This window comes from Folsomia candida, unplaced genomic scaffold (genome assembly GCF_002217175.1).
Source record: "Folsomia candida strain VU population unplaced genomic scaffold, ASM221717v1 Fcan01_Sc004, whole genome shotgun sequence".
Lineage (NCBI taxonomy): Eukaryota > Metazoa > Arthropoda > Collembola > Entomobryomorpha > Isotomidae > Folsomia > Folsomia candida.
The window spans coordinates 10,583,370-10,601,088 of NW_019091196.1; the positions used below are offsets into that span (position 1 = coordinate 10,583,370).

The 17,719-nt window shown below is 36.6% G+C and overlaps 2 protein-coding genes across 2 annotated transcripts; both read left to right on the forward strand.

Annotated features, from left to right (window-relative positions):
- Positions 1–4,801: 4,801 nt before the first annotated feature.
- LOC110848054 (serine/threonine-protein phosphatase PP1-beta catalytic subunit) lies at positions 4,802–9,377 on the forward strand. Its single transcript, XM_022095149.2, has 9 exons — positions 4,802–4,961; positions 5,399–5,938; positions 6,124–6,225; positions 6,292–6,412; positions 6,486–6,578; positions 6,701–6,774; positions 6,850–6,959; positions 7,131–7,577; positions 7,675–9,377. Exons 2-8 carry the CDS (start codon positions 5,840–5,842, stop codon positions 7,537–7,539), a joined length of 1,008 nt encoding a protein of 335 aa, XP_021950841.1. The 5' UTR covers positions 4,802–4,961; positions 5,399–5,839; the 3' UTR covers positions 7,540–7,577; positions 7,675–9,377.
- Positions 9,378–9,649: 272 nt separating this feature from the next.
- LOC110848311 (serine/threonine-protein kinase/endoribonuclease IRE1) lies at positions 9,650–17,575 on the forward strand. Its single transcript, XM_022095493.2, has 12 exons — positions 9,650–10,141; positions 11,151–11,791; positions 11,866–12,111; positions 12,186–12,459; positions 12,548–13,734; positions 13,801–13,981; positions 14,065–14,118; positions 14,201–14,400; positions 14,477–14,757; positions 14,893–14,976; positions 15,069–15,096; positions 15,238–17,575. Exons 2-12 carry the CDS (start codon positions 11,582–11,584, stop codon positions 15,802–15,804), a joined length of 3,312 nt encoding a protein of 1,103 aa, XP_021951185.1. The 5' UTR covers positions 9,650–10,141; positions 11,151–11,581; the 3' UTR covers positions 15,805–17,575.
- The last annotated feature ends 144 nt before the right edge of the window (positions 17,576–17,719 follow it).

Consider the following 17,719-nt stretch of genomic DNA (forward strand, 5'->3'; position numbering starts at 1 on the left):
CCCCATATCAAATCAAATTAGGTATAAGCCATAATATTCACCCATCGTCAACCCAGTCAGCTCGGTAAACAATCACACTAATATGGACGCTATTTTATAACATGGTTAAAGAGCTGCAGAGCAAGATTAATGGGTGGTTGGCCGTGCACAATTAATGAAATCAGAGTAAGGTAGTAGTGCAGCATATATAGTTTTATCAGTTGTTAGGTATTTCTGCAGTTCTTCTGCTGTACATATGCGGTTGAAAATGCTATTCAAGACTTTTTTGCAGGGTAGAGATTTTGCAAATAGAAACTCACTCACCCACCAAGTAAAAGTCGCTAGTCCATACAAATATGTATGTATGTATGCGAATGCTAATTAATAATAATTACCGGTTATCACCAACAAAGGTGTATGCTATACCAAGTGATGATGAATATTCCAATCTATTTTCTTGCATAGGAAAATAAATAAAATGTAAATTTTATTATAACTCACTCACTCACTCAGCCATCAAATGCATACATAAATGCGAAAGTTTTCCAAAGCTGATTTAGCCAACAAAATAGAGCAGACGGACGAGAGATGAGATTGTTTTACAAGGGGCAAAGTAACTGCCCAATTTGGTATCTATATCTACTTTGGATTAGTGTGTCGACTAGTTGTGTGGCATGTTGTCAATAATGGCAAACATGCAAATCTTGCATTGTAACTGAGATATCTGTACACCTACAACTTTGTGTTGCAGAAATTATTGCGAGTATGCAGATTATTGGCGTTGAGAAATTTGAGACTATCCATTCTGTGAGAAGACATAATCTTATTTTCGATACGAGATTATGGAAGGATTTAAGCTTGGTGGTGTTATTGCTTTAATTACGCTTGTTTATAACTAACTAACGACCACTATTACACACACGTGCAGTATATGTAGCACTACACATACATACGTATATGTACGCATAAACGGAGTGACTGCACAATTAAATCATTATTAAAACACGCTGCTACGTAAGAAGAATATGGTTATGCGGCTGTGGTCAAATTAGAAGAGATACGAGAATTAAAAGTCAATAAACTTTTGCATGCGTTTCTATCTTAGCATCAGTTATCGTATCGCTGCGTTATTATTGCCGAAACTTGTTGCGAGTTGGCAAAGGCGGAATAAAAAATGGGATAATGTGTGTGATCACTCATAGAAATTTTATGGACATTTAAGTATCTTTCAAGATTACGAAAAGATGGAAAAGGAATGTGATGATTGACTTGTGGGTGAATTAATGGTAGACACATATTTAGGTGAGGACATAAATAATATGATGGAGGTGGAAATCTCCTGACTTTTTTGACTCCTCAGTTGTTATTGTTAGCTCTATTTATGGAGAAAGATGTCATGTGTTGACACATTATTAGACGACGACGCATATTTGTGAGTACCGCAACCAAAAGTTGAGTGTAATACTTGCAAGTATTACCCTGTCTCAGAAACTTGTCAAAACAATACGGGTGGTGAAAGTCGCTCAATAATATATAACCTCTCCCTCTGACGTAAATAGGCTTGTGTAGCAAGAAATGAATTGATGGCACCGTTCTTCCCTTGAAGTTGACTTTTACTTCTTCTCGCTAACTCGTTATGATGCCACCTCTTGTAAAGAATATGGGCTGACATGAACAAAAAAACCAACCATCATGTTTATACATACCATGTCCATCGGGGAAAGATAATACAAAGTGAAAGTGAGAAAAAGAAGAAGAGAGAAAGTCTTCTGCTGGCTGACGAAATAACGACCAGAATTGGTTTCTCGGCATTCTCTACGTACATACTATCCCCGTACTTAGGCTTTGCACCTCATTTGCATAAATCTCAATAGCCCATTTTCGGCGATACGAGCTTTCCATGTTGAATAAACTCTATGGCTCTCGCGAATGCGTTAAAATATGCAAATGAGGTGCAAGGGCTGAGTGCGAGGATAGTATGTACGTCAGCCCGTGATGTTTTTCCAAACGGGGATCACATATCGGCAAGCCATACGTGTATGTATGTACTATTTGTATATGCAAAACTTCAATCGAGTGTGAAAGATGATCTCCTTCACCTTGTCGAAATTAGTTGTGCAGAGGTCTCGGATGTTATGTATGTTTGTTTGGTGGTGGCGACTGGTATGGTGACGTGACATGGTGGCGTTGACAGTTGTTGAGACGACGACCGGGGGCCAAGCCAAACCACATGAAGTATAATCACTAGCTAGTCTAGGTTTTCAATTTCAAAGCATTTCCAATTTGTTCTCCAGTCCCAGAGAGGAAATATGTGGGCCAGGGCATAAATCTGTTGGCAGTAGTGCATGTACGTACTTATTTATCCAATTAGGTACATACACTTAAGCTTTATCAAATTATATTGGACACGACGAAGACACGATAACCTACCTTTAAAATTGACAGGGATTTAAACCTGGTTATAAAAAAAGTAAATCAGCCAGGGACAAAAATAGGTTTTAAAATTACATGCCCCGTTGAGTGAGTGACTTTGCATGTAATCAGTTTAGTGTAATAATTTTTCCACCATTATTCACTCCGGTTAGTGCTTAGTTTGGTGGTGGTGGTGATTGCATATTATTATATTGGCGTCGAATTTAGCGAGGCGAGAAGAGAACGTCATTTTGCAGACCTAATCTCATCTCATATATTACTTTCCCCACTAACCCAGCTTTCTAGCTGGGTCTGGTTGTAGCTCAGAGACTAGAGCGACGACTACTTTCTCCAATCTCAAAATCTGTCTCTTTCAGATTTTATTACCCTGTTCTTTTGGTTTTGGTGGACCCACTTTCTCTTCGTCTTCCTTGCCTTCTTCTTGGTACGGAAAATATGTCAGATTCAACCCATCGTACGTACAGTCTCAAGCTGCACTCCTTATGTATCCGTATGTACTACTCATCCTTTTTTGGCCTTCCTGCTTATCTGGCATTGCCAAGATGGATATGCTCCACCATAATTCCTTGCTGCCATATAGAAACGGAGAAAGTAATAAATCAAAATTAGGTTTACTGCTCCTCTACGACTTGGATTTAAAGGGTCCGCAAATAACATCATCCAGCCATCACTAGTTTCCAAACGTGACTGGTACTTTTATTGTGATAGGTTTACATACATACAGATGTAGGTTTGTGTCATAATGAGCGCAGTAAAATTAGAACGGATCAACATGTTACGAAATACTTTAGATTAAATGTATGCTTCCCCCTCTGACCTGAAAACTATTCTGACTCGGTTACTGTAAAAGACATACGTTGACCACCGTACAGTACAGCTATCAAAATCAGTTGCACACATAATATTATTATGCATCCATCACAATTACCCCTGCTACACCACCAGCACATCAAATATGCCACAAAACGGAATTTGTTATTTTCGTGGTCTAGTCGCTAGTCCCTCACTTTAAAACTTCAAAAGTCATAGCGTTTATTACGTATCTAGTTTCATACAATGTTTCATTTTATATAAGACTTTTACGTTGACCGTAAAAGTTTAGTCAGAGTGTAGTACGCGTAACAAAATTAAGGTAAGCACACTCACATACATATTGCAAATGGTGTATGTACGTACGGTCAACGATGGCGTGTACGTGTATGATAATAAATAATGCAAAATGTAACAATAACACCACACACTGGCTGAATGAGAGAAAGGCGAAATAATGTTTTAATAATAACGGAATCACTGGCTCATGAAACAAAACTGCATGCAGGTCCGATGTGATATGGAGCAGCAGCAGACCATAAGACCTTTCCTGACCCTGAGCATTGGTGAAGGTGGTGTTTACAACAGCTCTTCCACTCTCATCTCATAAAGCTCTTTATATGATGATCTAACACAAAAATTGCAACCTTTTGTCTTTCCGAGGGGATAATGACGAAGGAAGGTGAAGCGAGAATCAATACCAGATTTGACTCTGGTCTGGTCATAAATCATGGCTAATGTCCGAAATAGAAATAAGATTTAAAGTAAATCCATTATTATTATTTATTGTTGCATGGATGGATGAACTTTAAAAATCAGAGTTATTTTATTATGATGGGTAAGCAGCAACACGTTACTTATTTATTATCATGCAATGCAACGGCATTTATCGTATTGCATGATGATTCTATAGATTTTGTGCGTGGTGTGGTGTCTGTGGTCGATTATATGGTTGTTTTGTTCTGGTGGGTGCCATTGCCATTAAAAAATAAAGGAGTTAGTTAGCTAAAACTTGCCAGGTTTTGTTGACTTTACTCACACACTCAAGTAAGTGCAACAAAAGCTTATAAAATATATATGCAGTGAAAAAGTGAGACAAATGGATGGTGATAAAAATGATAAAATGATGTAGTGTCTTATTACGTGGGATATCACTTGATAGTGAATGGTGTGGGTATGTATCTAGTTGCGATTATATTGGCATATCTCACACAATAAAAGACACAACAACAAAGGGAATATACAACAACTTTTGGCTAATATCCGCTACGTTGCGAGAGGAACTGATGGATGGCTACAAAAGCATTCATAATGCACATCGTCTCAAAATACCATACTTTGCAAAGTATACTCGTACTCTAGCTGGCAAAACGTGAAATTCGCCAAGTTCAAGCGGTGACGTCATTGGCAAGCAAAAAGTGGCGTATCTCTCTATACACGATGATATCATACTGATTTGATAACATGAGAATTATTGGTCGCAACAGTCGAATATAATTTATCTGCCTTGTTCCACACACACAATCATAATGAAAAAATGACTGATAAGGCTTTTTATTTTTTTCTTATTCGCAGCCACTCTCTGACACAACTCACTCACTTCAAACGCCTTTCATTTCATAAACTACTCAACTTTAGTTACCGTGCGGCTGGCTGGACATAAAAAAGTAGAAGCACAATAATAGTCACTCTGATCGATTTGTCATCCTCTCAACGTCAATTCAACGCCTTGTCAACAGGTATGTAATTTGGGTGAAACTTTCATATATTGATTTTTCACCACCATAAAAAAGTATGTTTATATTTGCATATATATCTTATCCGAATTTCATTACATCATGGCAAAAAAAATCCTGACAATACGTAATCCAATTCATGCATCCATAATCCATCCATACCTATAAAAAAAGTATTAAAAAATGTAGTTCACCTTCTTCTTTACTATTAATTTAAAAATCCTGTTGGAGAGTCCCTCTTAAAAACGACAGACAATGCCTGAGGGTGTTTATTCCCATCGGACGGAAATGAGATATCCTTTCTTTCTTTATCCTTTCGAAAACAGGCTGCTTTTTAATTTCATCATCATCTTCATTTCTCTCTCCTCGTTCGCATAATAAACATGCAAGGTGCATGCATAACAATAATAATAAAAAGACTTCGTTTTACGGCACTGCAGGTTTGGTAGTGAAATTTGGACGAGTTGGTTGTGCATTGGGAAAGCCATCACCATTCGACATTGGATTTTGGTTGGGAGTGGGTCGCTCTTCAAAACTCCTCGTAAATTTTCGCTCTCACTACTGCTGCGCTGCTGCCATCGAGAATTTGAACGCCAAAAACATTCTGTGCTTTGAAGTGGACTGGATCATAGGGAATTGCAAAGATAAGCGCGTTGCGGTGTGGTGGAATAAATAAGAAAAATACGAAAAAAGTGAGAGGGTGGCGGTGTGCACGAGGACAAACTATTCAAAAGTGGGAGCTTCTGTTGGGTGTGGTGGTGATAAGACGTAAACAATTATTGTGGGAACAACAGGAGAATTACGTAGAAGTGATTTATTGGTAGTCGTTGAAGTGGGTGTGGTTGTGGAATTTGTGATACTTTTTTGAAAACGGTGAAAAAATGTCGGACTCAGAGCTCAATGTGGACAACCTTATTTCTCGCCTGTTGGAAGTGCGAGGGACTAGGCCGGGAAAAACGGTCCAAATGACGGAAGGAGAGGTAAGTTGATAATTAAAATAATAATAAACTTTTGCGGTTATCGAAATATTGACTTGTCGTGTGGGTGAGTTGATTGACGTGTATTGTTAATCGATAAATTTGAGTGGTGAATAGTGAGAAAGGGGCAGATTATTAAGTACGCATGGAAGTAATGGTAAATAATCAATGTCTACTTATTTATTTAGGTTCGGAACTTGTGCATCAAGTCGAGAGAAATATTTCTTCAACAGCCCATTCTGCTTGAATTGGAGGCTCCACTAAAAATTTGTGGCGATATTCACGGCCAGGTATTTAAGTTTTAGCAATTAATCATAAAAACCAGCAAAAAATCTAATTTGATTTATTTGTTGCAGTACAATGATCTTTTACGGTTATTTGAATACGGAGGGTTTCCACCGGAGGCAAACTATTTGTTTCTTGGAGATTATGTTGATCGAGGGAAGCAGAGTTTAGAAACTATTTGTCTTCTTTTAGGTAAAAAAATGCACTGTTTATTGAAATGATATCGTCATTTATCCATTTTCTAACGCATTTGTTCTCGTTTTAGCGTACAAAATAAAGTACCCTGAAAATTTCTTTTTGCTTCGTGGGAATCACGAGTGTGCGTCTATCAATCGTATTTATGGGTTTTACGATGAATGTAAGTCATGCATAATACACATATGTAATAATTTTATAAATAGATATTATTGACAACAAAAAATAATGACATGGGCTATTTATTATTAATAATAATTGGGCGCATTGATGTGATTTATTCAGGTAAACGAAGATTCAATATCAAATTATGGAAGACATTTACGGACTGTTTCAACTGTCTTCCTATCGCTGCCATTGTAAATTTACCCGATTTATCAAAATTTAATAAAAAGTGATATTGAGTGATAGATTCCGATTCTATTTTTTTACAGATTGATGAGAAGATATTCTGCTGTCATGGTGGATTGAGCCCCGATCTCCAAAACATGGAACAGATTCGTCGTATTATGCGCCCAACTGACGTCCCTGATACTGGATTACTGTAAGTAAAGTATAATATAGTACGGATTGCCTGATATTGATTTCGACATCACGTTATGACCATAAAATAAACTAAAATTATTGTCATTGGATTAGTATGTATTGCATAAGATATTATATATTCGAGTAAGCATTATTAATAGATTTGCTTGTTTGTCTTTCTTTACGACAGATGTGATCTCTTGTGGTCAGACCCTGATAAGGATGTGACGGGTTGGGGAGAGAATGACCGGGGTGTGTCATTTACATTTGGTGCAGACGTTGTAACAAAGTTTTTGAATCGACATGATCTCGACTTGATTTGTCGGGCCCATCAAGTTGTTGAAGACGGGTACGAATTCTTCGCGAAACGTCAATTGGTTACCCTGTTTTCTGCACCAAATTACTGTGGCGAGTTCGACAACGCGGGTGGAATGATGTCCGTTGACGAAACGTTAATGTGCTCATTTCAAATCCTAAAACCTTCAGAGAAGAAAGCCAAATACCAATATGCACCCGTGAGCAGTAACCCCCCAGCAGCTGGGAATCGCCCAAGCACTCCACAGCGACCGGGTCAACCTGTCGTTGCGAAGAAGAAATGACCTCGTCGAATATTCCTTATGATTACCGCTCTACTAACGTAAGATAAAATAAAATCTTTAACTAAGATTAGCTAAATTATACTAGCTAGATACAAAAGTAATCTCAATTTCTAAGTCACGTTAATATTTTCACAGGTCACATAAAAGAAGCCAAGAAAGAGCGGAAAAGAAGTTACAACAAGTCCTTTTGCCACCATCATCTCCCGTAAATTCACACCCACAGCAACAGTTGCAGCTTCCTGAACCACAAATGCATAATACAGAAGAGTCTGCATAGCATCTAGCAGCAGCTTTAATTTATACAGAAAAGAAGAAGAATTCGTGTTGTTTGTTGAGGACGAGCGTTTGTGTACAAAGCGATCGATCGATTCTCATCCTGTCCTGTCCGCGTAATTAATGTCATCCCAACCTTTACCTTAAGTGTAGCATTAAAAAAACTTTATCACAAACTATTGTAGGTAACCAGACTTGATTACTTAATGATTCGTGCTCTTACTGGTATTTCAATTCTATATGCGATGAGGATGCAAAGATACGTACCTATTTGTAATGATATTCTCTAACCAAACCATCCATGTAGGAAAAGCGTGTTTTTCTAACGAATTTAGCATTTAGGGAAAATAAGTCCACCCAGTTTCATGATAGACTTATTTTTAGCATGTGTTGAAGCATTTAAAATACTAGTGTGTACTGCTATACTCTGCTAATACTACTAAGAGCCTTTTAAAATTATGATGGTTATACATAGTTTGTGTGCCACTTATTAGACATTACTTACTACTGGAACGGATGCAAATTTTTGAACTTACCTTTTATAAATCGTTTAACTCACTAAACTAATTTACACAATTATTATATTAAAATTAACTTAATGGCTATCATTTTCACTAGCATTTAGCAGTATACTACAATTACCTACACGTTTTTCAACATCTATATTTAAAAAATGTTCTATATGATTGCATTTGTTCAGGAAGTGCTGTCGACATTCAAAATTGGAAGTAATTTAATTTAATAATTTCAATGTGCATTATTATGCTGCACATTTAATGATAACGGCCGTGCTATACCCACATGCAATTGGTCACGTCAACATCATGCTAATTTGTCCCAAAGTGAAAAGAACATGTTTTCCACAAGTGTAGCTTAAAAGACAGATTTTAGCTACTTTAAGTAATGAATTCTCAGCAAGTAAAGTGACGACTTTTGGCTTATTATTTCGGAATCATTATCGACTGCTACTCTAGTTTAAGATATGTAAGCCTAGAATAAGGGCGAGTTGTCCAATTACACATTATTACTTTTGAAAAGTTGACAATTTAAGTAAATTGTACAGAAGTATAACGTATTTATTATTACCGTATAATAAAAATTAGATAATACAAACTACAATACATTAAGTATACCTATAAGCAAGTTCTACTATACCTCATACTCTGTATATTTCTGACAGTGACACAGATCAATAGTCGTCCATTAAATTTCCTATGTATGTAATTCATCATCGCAGCAGCATATTTTATGCAAATATGTCTGAGAAATAGTACTAGAGGATTTTTATGATTTTTGTAAGTCAGTTATATGTATATAAATTGTATGCATGTTTCCCAACGACATTTCTAGATGTGCTAATTAAGGTAACCCTCTGTTTCCAAAATACTGTAGCCATAAGTATTAATTAATTTTACGTATGCATAATATATGTATGTATTTAACTATTTTACTTATCATATGTATTATGAATTGGTTTCGCTTCTTCCAAATTTTGGAGAAGAAAAGAAACAGTAAAGAAAAAAAGAACTACGTAATAAAGAATACAAAATAAATTGACGAGAGAATTTGTATACGGTTTTCATATGACTTGACGGAAACTGCTTACTACTAGGATTAAAGGTGATTTTAAATTGCCATATATTACATATCAAAGTCCAGCAAAGGTTTTTTTAATGCGAATTGGCCAAAGTATAAATTAGCATCATCATCAACTAACCGCATGCAAATGTGTAAATGCCAATTTGCGCAATGTGATGTGGTGATTTTTGCACGTTCCCAACCCTATCCAAATTTCTCAACCCCTTTAATTCGTTCGCATCATCACCATCAAAGTGGAAATGTGACTTAAAAATTAACTATTGTTGAATTGAATTGGAAACAAAGTTACAAAATTTGTTTCTAGACCATTCGTTTTTAAGAATATGGTGAAATTTCTGGACGAATTGGATAATTTTGACTCCAATCTAAAAATCTGAGGATTTAATTATTAAATGTGGTTGTAGAGTAATATTGTTTATCGGTCGGTAGTATTTAGGATTAGTGGAAACTTGAAACTTGAACGTGAAATCTACGTGTGAAAGTGGAAGTGGTGGAAGTCAAATGATGTATGTAGCCAGCTGAACAGAAAAAGAGTTGTTTGTTACATCATTTATTTTGTATTTACAACAAGGACACGTAAAAATAGAAGATAACGAAGCCTTAAAAAAGAGCAGTAGTTGTTTTTTAGAAAGCAATGTGAATGTAATTGTTGTTCACATTTATATCAAATTAGGCATGATGATCAAAAGGTCAAAGAGACGACTGTAAACAATTGATTTAATTCCCTCCGGTAAGTTTCTTAATAAATTGATTATAATTAAAGTATGAACTACTTTTCAGCATAATTGGCAGCCCTGGTTTAGTTATTATTTAATTAATTCAACTAGATCTATTAATATAAAAGTTCAGTTATCGATTTTTTATGAAATTGGAGCACTAAATTTGTTTATGCACCTCGAATACTTCATACTTTCGCAAATAATTAAATGACAAACGGTGAAGTTATAGCTTTATGATGTACGAAGTCCTTCATCGTAAAAATTAGCACAGTTTATACAGCATAAAATGACTTGTCTGTTATATTAGATCTGAACATTAGAATAGAACCATTAGGACGCATCGAGACAATAGAAGTGTACAATTGGTATTGCAAATTTAAAAGGTTACTAAAAATGCTTGTCTAGTTCTTATTGTCAATTCATAATTTACGACTGAAAGCTTGTGCATTACATGCAATACGATACATGCTTACACAGACTTGCACTTACTCCAGCATATGCAAAGTATCAAGTGCAAATGCAAATGTACGGTTTTATGAGTCGTAGTTTTATTGGATTCAATAAGTGGCGAAGTATTATTGGCACAATTTTGTGAATTCCATTTCTTGTATTCACTTTTCACCTTTTACATACTTACACATATCTGTGCACACACATTTCATTTGATGACTGATTGATTTTTGCATATATGAAACAGGAGAAAGCGGTTCCTTATTTTGTTATTATTATGTGACAGCAATTCTAATCCCTTTTCTGGTTTGTAGTTTAGTCGCAAATACCGCAATCGAATCGAAAAATCGATCCAGCCTATATATTAAATATTCATTTGAGGGTAGTTTAGTTGTATTGTGAACCGGGCCACCTTTCTCCATTGTGGTATCAGTAGTTACTTTCGCATTCAAGTGGATATTACACACACATATCTTTATGAGTGATCATCAATCTATCATGTTATTTACAGTGGAACGTGTCACGTATTCATAATTATTAATGTAATCCTTCTTTGTCCTTTAAATCTAGATCCTCCTTAAAATGAAGCCATTGATGGAAACAGTTGAAAGAGTATTTTTTAGTGTTTCAAAAACTATTTTAACTTATTTCTAGTATAATATGTCGAAACTGAAACTGAGTCAGCAATTAAATCAGTACCACTACTATAGTTAGAGTGTATTATTACATCCGCCCCTTCTTCCTGTTTAACGAGATGGATTTAGATACACACATACGTGAATTCCTACTAGTTACTTGACCATTTCGTTTTATAACATTTCGTTTTTTACTGTGTGCCATAAAATCACCATTTTGTTTGGTAGGAAATTAAGATTGCCATTACTCAAGTTCAGTATTATTGACAAAAGTGATCGTTGTCTGCTGTACCGGGGACAGCGGACAGCAAGTTGTTCGTGAAACAATTGACATGAAAAATTAGATTAATCAGATTACTAACTATCATGAAGACGCGGAAAACTTTTATCAAAATGTGGCTGCAAGCAGCATGCCTATTAATTCTCGTTGCTGGAACGGTCACATGTTTGGGACCATCTTCGGGACCCACAGCATTGACAGCGGTGGTTCCTGCCGCAACGCTGGAAAGTGCCAAGAAACCAACTACAGAACTTACACCGGATCCGCTGAAGACACTTTTAGTCCTGGCTACCCTTGTAAGTAAACGAATAGACATAAAATCTCATCATGCATCCAATCCAATCCTTACTGTTGCTCTTATTCTGTTCAGGACGGAAGTTTAACGGCGGTCGACCGAATGTCAGGAGCGTTGAGATGGGTTTCGAAAGATGAGCCGATGATTAAAGTCCCATCCCCATCAAGTGCTAAAGCTCCATACTTTCTCCCCGATCCTAAAACCGGATCTCTGTACATCATGAATAAAAACAAAGTGAGAAAGATGCCATTTACAATTCCGCAATTGGTTGCAATGGCCCCGTGTAAAAACTCAGAGGGACTAATGTACACGGGGAGAAAGGTAATTTAACTTATAAAATGAAATACTGTCCTATAACCAGAATTAGTAAAATATTTGTAATTGTGTATGTATAGCTGGATTTCTGGCTCCAATTAAACCCTCATACTGGAGAAAAGTCAGAGCTACAATCACATGTCGATTCCACTTGTCCAGCGAAAGGAAGTGATGATGATGACATTAATAAAAGTTGTACCTCTACCGATGCCCTGCCGGGGCTTATGAAAAAATCCTTGCTTATCGGCAAAACAGAGTACACCTTGTCGATGGCAGAGGGGCCAAGAAAGTGGAACGTGAGTTATCACCACTACTCATCCATGGACATGTCTCCACAAAGTGCTCAAGACTATGGTACGAGTGGAAAGTTTTTCACAAAATAAGCAATGTCATTTTCTAACGACTTATTGTCTTGCTTGTCTTATTCAAAATTTGTATATAGATTTGGTCCACTTTACATCGCCATCGTCTGGAGCAGTTTTAACCTATGACCGAGAAAGTAGTCAACTCCTCTGGCAAAAGGAAATCGAATCACCAATAATTGCCGTGTACACCGTAGATTGTGACTCGTCCAACTTGATTAGCGTTCCCTTTAACCCTATTGCACCAGAGACATTAACCCGGCTGAAATCTGAGACGTCCCAAAACAACAAACCACTATCGTCAAAAACATTCATTGGAGAATCCAACTACGGTCTGTATGCTGTTCCCACGCTAGTTGACGAATTGGTCATGCTGATTTCTGGGGACGGAAGCACTCCGCATCCACCATTGATTGAGGGACCTAACAAGGAAAATGATACTCCTTCAACAACAACTCCTCCTGCTTTTACTACTGAGAAGGATGACCCACCAAGACCACATTCTAATTCGAATGTAAACAGCAAATTTCCAGCCCTGCCAAATAATGATTCTTTTGAGAAACAAGATTCTGTAGATGAAGACTTCATCATGCTTGGATATTACAATACCATCGAGCCAACTGGAAAACCACCTTCAATGCAGATTGGACAATCATCAACCAGCAATCATTTTGATAGTTTGCCAGCCGGACAGTACAACGAGTCCCATGACCTTCCTGGAGGTTTCCTTACACCCGGAGAACAAGAAAAGGTTGTTCCGCATAACAACAATCTTCAACTGTCTGATCCTGTTCCCTTGAATACTCCTCCAATTACTACGACGGATAATAAGGTGTCATTCCCACCCTTTCCTATCCACCAGGCTCAGCCCCCCATAACTCCTGTCATGGCTGAGAAAACTGTAAAGCCAATCAAGATCGTATTCACCACTGCTGCCATTTCTGTCGCCATTACAGTCATCGTCATAATAGCTGGGACGATCGGCTATCGAAGATTCCATCCAAAATATGCTAATAAGCTGAATAAGCAATTTGAGGAAAATAAAAAGAAAGTTTCCGATAGTGAGGAGGAACCGTCTTCTCTCGTGAAGAAGCCAAAGAAATCTGCCGATGGATCTGTCGTTTCAGTTGGAAAGATCAGTTTTTATCCATCGTCCGTGCTGGGAAAGGGATGTGAAGGCACGTTTGTATACAAGGGAAAGTTTGAAGATCGTGATGTCGCAGTTAAAAGGATTCTTCCAGAATGTTTTGCCTTTGCAGACCGAGAAGTAGGTTGCATTATTTTGAATAAGTTACACAAATGAATTGCTACATTAATTTTTCAATTAATTTAGGTGGACTTGCTCAAGGAATCAGATCAGCATCCCAACGTTATCAGATATTTTTGTACTGAAGCAGACGGCCAATTTCGTTACATTGCTCTTGAATTGTGCGAAGCCACGCTGGCAGATTGGATTGAGGGTAAATTTCAGTGTGACTATATGGATCCCATCCGAGTGCTTAGAGAAGCGACAGGTGAGAAAGAGTTCCCATGTTTAATTTTTCGCATGAATCAGTGTATTATTTATTAGTATTGTTTTCTCATTAAATTTGCTCAGACGGACTTGCACATCTTCACGCGTTACGAATTGTCCATCGGGACATTAAACCTGGTAAGTATAGTATCTGGTTTAATGGGTTTAGCGTTAATGGGGAAAGTGCCGAATTTATTACATCTCTTGTATAACATTTCAGCCAACGTTCTTATTTCCATGAGTGGTAGCGGTTGCCGGGCTCGAACCATGATTTCGGATTTTGGCCTGTGCAAAAAGATTACGAATGGTAGGATGAGTTTCTCCCGAAGGTCCGGAGGGATTCCAGGGACGGATGGATGGATAGCGCCTGAAGTTCTCAAAAATTTGGAAAAGCGTTCCCCAGTTCAGTCGCATAGAATGGTATTCAAACAATTTTTTTCGTATATTTTTATATAATTAAATATGTACTTAACATTAATGGTTTAATTAATTGCAGTCATATTCTGTGGATGTTTTCTCCCTGGGATGTGTTTACTATTTTGTTCTGACAAACGGAGAGCATCCGTTTGGAGAACCGTTTCGAAGACAATCTAATATAGTCAATGGAGAGTATAGTATTGCCAAAGTGCAATCAAACCCACAGGGAGTTTACGATTTAATCAATTTGATGATCTCATCCGATTCAAATATGCGACCTCCCCTGTCTGATGTGCTAAGTCATCCTATGTTTTGGTCGAAGGACAAGATCCTCACATTTTTCCTCGATGTCAGTGACAGGTTAGCTGATTTTTATTTGTGTTTTCCCTATCGAGCTGTTTAATAGAGGACATTCCATCTATTTTTCTATTTATTACTTCTACTCCCCACGCCAATTAATTATAAAATCCATCAACATGTCTAATTATTTAACAGAATTGAAAAAGAGGACGAAACCAAGTGTGTACTACTGAGAAGGTTAGAAAGTGATGGGACTAGAATTGTGAGGGAGGATTGGAGGTAAGAGAATAATCTAATACATGCATAAGTAATTACATAGGTATATTGTTGGTTAAGAATTTCTAATTTTAATTCATTTTTGTTTGATTTAGGGACCACATATGCCCTGAAGTTGCAATGGTACAACAAACTATTTATTTTATAATTTTAGCTTATGACGCTTATAATACTTTCAAGTACTTGTGCGTTTACACGCACCAGCGAGAAAACTAGTATTAGTGCTTTAAACGATTGATTAAATGAATGAAATATTTTTTGCAGGACTTGCGACGATATCGAACGTACAAAGGCCAAAGTGTCCGTGACCTACTTCGTGCATTAAGAAATAAGAAGAATCATTACAGAGAACTGACTCCTGAAGCTCAAGCATCCCTTGGTCACATTCCCGACCAATTTACAAATTATTGGATCGACCGATTCCCTGAACTCCTGCCTTATACATGGCTAAAATTTGAAGCAGTCCGAAATGAAACCATATTCTCAAAATACTACCCGAAAACATTTAGTTTTAATTCGTTCATTAATGGAGACGATGAACCCATACTAGATGAGTTGGACGAATGTGATAGTGACGGCAATAGGTTGCAAGTAGGCAGCAGCAGCAGAGGGGTTAGCCCCGATAAGTCTCCAAAACTTGATAAGAACTTTTGGAGAGCAAAATCTCAGTTCAAGTACAACAAGTGGCGACGCCAACAGCAGAATACAAACGTTCGAGAAAATCCACACAATTTCACCAGTTTCGGAACTACGAGATACACGCAGCCGAATAATGATTTAATGTCTCCATCCCCAGACTCTGACCTTTCTTGGAGGAAACCAATTCCTTAATAATTCCTATGATAATATGACTATGAGAAGGTAACGGACTAAATCCTAATCGTTATATGTGTACATAAATAGGCCATATTTTATTACCACTACAGTACTGTTATAAAAACTACTCGGACTCTTATACATAAGTAACTTTAAGCGGATAATCGCAGTTTTAATTTAGTGATACAGAAGTAGATATTATTACTCTTTGTGTGGGAGCTGTTATTTTATTATGACTGAAGAAATATCTTTTCAGTTGAACTTTGAAAGAATGAATATATGTATTTCATATTATATTTACTTTTAGTTTTGGTTTGGTCATCCTATTTGGGTTAGTGACGAAATGTGGAGAGGACGGAATATCACCTCTGAAATATGGCTGAAAAATATGTGGATGACAGAAATATGGATAAAAATATAATGTGGATGAACAAAATGTGGAAAATTTAATTTTTTAGATAAATTAAAAATATGGCTTTGACTGGTACAACAATTTTACATGGAGCTATCATTGGATTTCTGAGAACTATCGACTTCAACTCGGACCCAAAATTTCCGATTTCCGTCCTGAAATTCGGTGTAAATGGTAGTCTATAAGTATAATTTGTATAAAAAGTTACTTACATTCTCCACAGCAGATCCTAAATAGGTATTAATCTTTATGCGTAATTTTTATACAGAAGACGAGACTTATTTTTCGGTGTAACACAGAAACTGAGACATTTTGGGACATTTTTTGACAATGTATTTTGCATCTCAAATTGTAGTGAGAAGTGTTCTTTAACACACATGACACAGTCCAATATAATACCAGGGTACCAGGTCAAAATTTTTTACCGACCACACCCCCTGTTGGAGGACTAGCCTTAGTAGCCCATAAGGGGTGTGGTCCTGGCATTTTTATATTTTGTACTGTGCAGGGACAAATTAAATTAGGATTAGAAGGGCAAGAATAGCACATAATCCCCATAACCAGTTTCCATATTGAAGGCATCCACGTTTTGCCCTTTCCATATTTATGGTCATCCACGTTTTTCCACCCACATTTCGTCCCATCCACATTCATTTTATACACATTTTGTCCGGATCCCATCCTATTTAGTCAGAGTTCAGCAGGTAATCCTGCCTGAGTCTGTATAGATAATGCAATTTATTCCATTTCCTTCTCATTTTAATGCTGCTGTCGAAATATAGTTACCCCCCATCGTGTGATACTACATATATGTACTTGTTTACTAAATATGTCGATGTACATCGGAAAACTCGCACTATTAGTACTAAAAATTTAAATTACTACTGTGATACGAAATACATATATAGTTATGTTATGTATATGGATGGTTAGGTTTATTATGTTTTTGCCTTTTAATGAGCCATTAAATGGAAATGAAGAAATTTTTAACCAAAGTCAAAAGTGAAAAAGAAAACTCGACTGATTTGAAGAAGTTATACATATATTCCGTACACTTGGTACACAAATTCAATTACTACATGTACAAATTTAAGGCGGATCGTAAAAAGGTAGGCAAATTTTATCTCATTTAACTTATTTGAGTTTGTTAAGAATATAAAAAGAATTAACAAAGATATCATGAAATTGATATTCCTGTATTGTTTTGTGATTCAAAAAAGGTAGTACTTTCAAGCATGTTGTACACTGCACTAGATTATATTTAATTAGACTTGAATTGTTTCGTTAATCGTTAATTATGTGAAAAATGTTCACATTGTACAAGTAGTAGACAAATCATAAATTGGCATAAATGTGGATTAGATACATAATGAATTTCATGTAGGTCAAGTCAACTCAGATTATTGCAAACCATTTATTTTTATTTTCACCATTTTATACAGATTTACTTACTACTCAATTACGCAGGTACCTTTCTTTGCATACCATTACTTGATTCAAGTGTCATTTAAATAATAA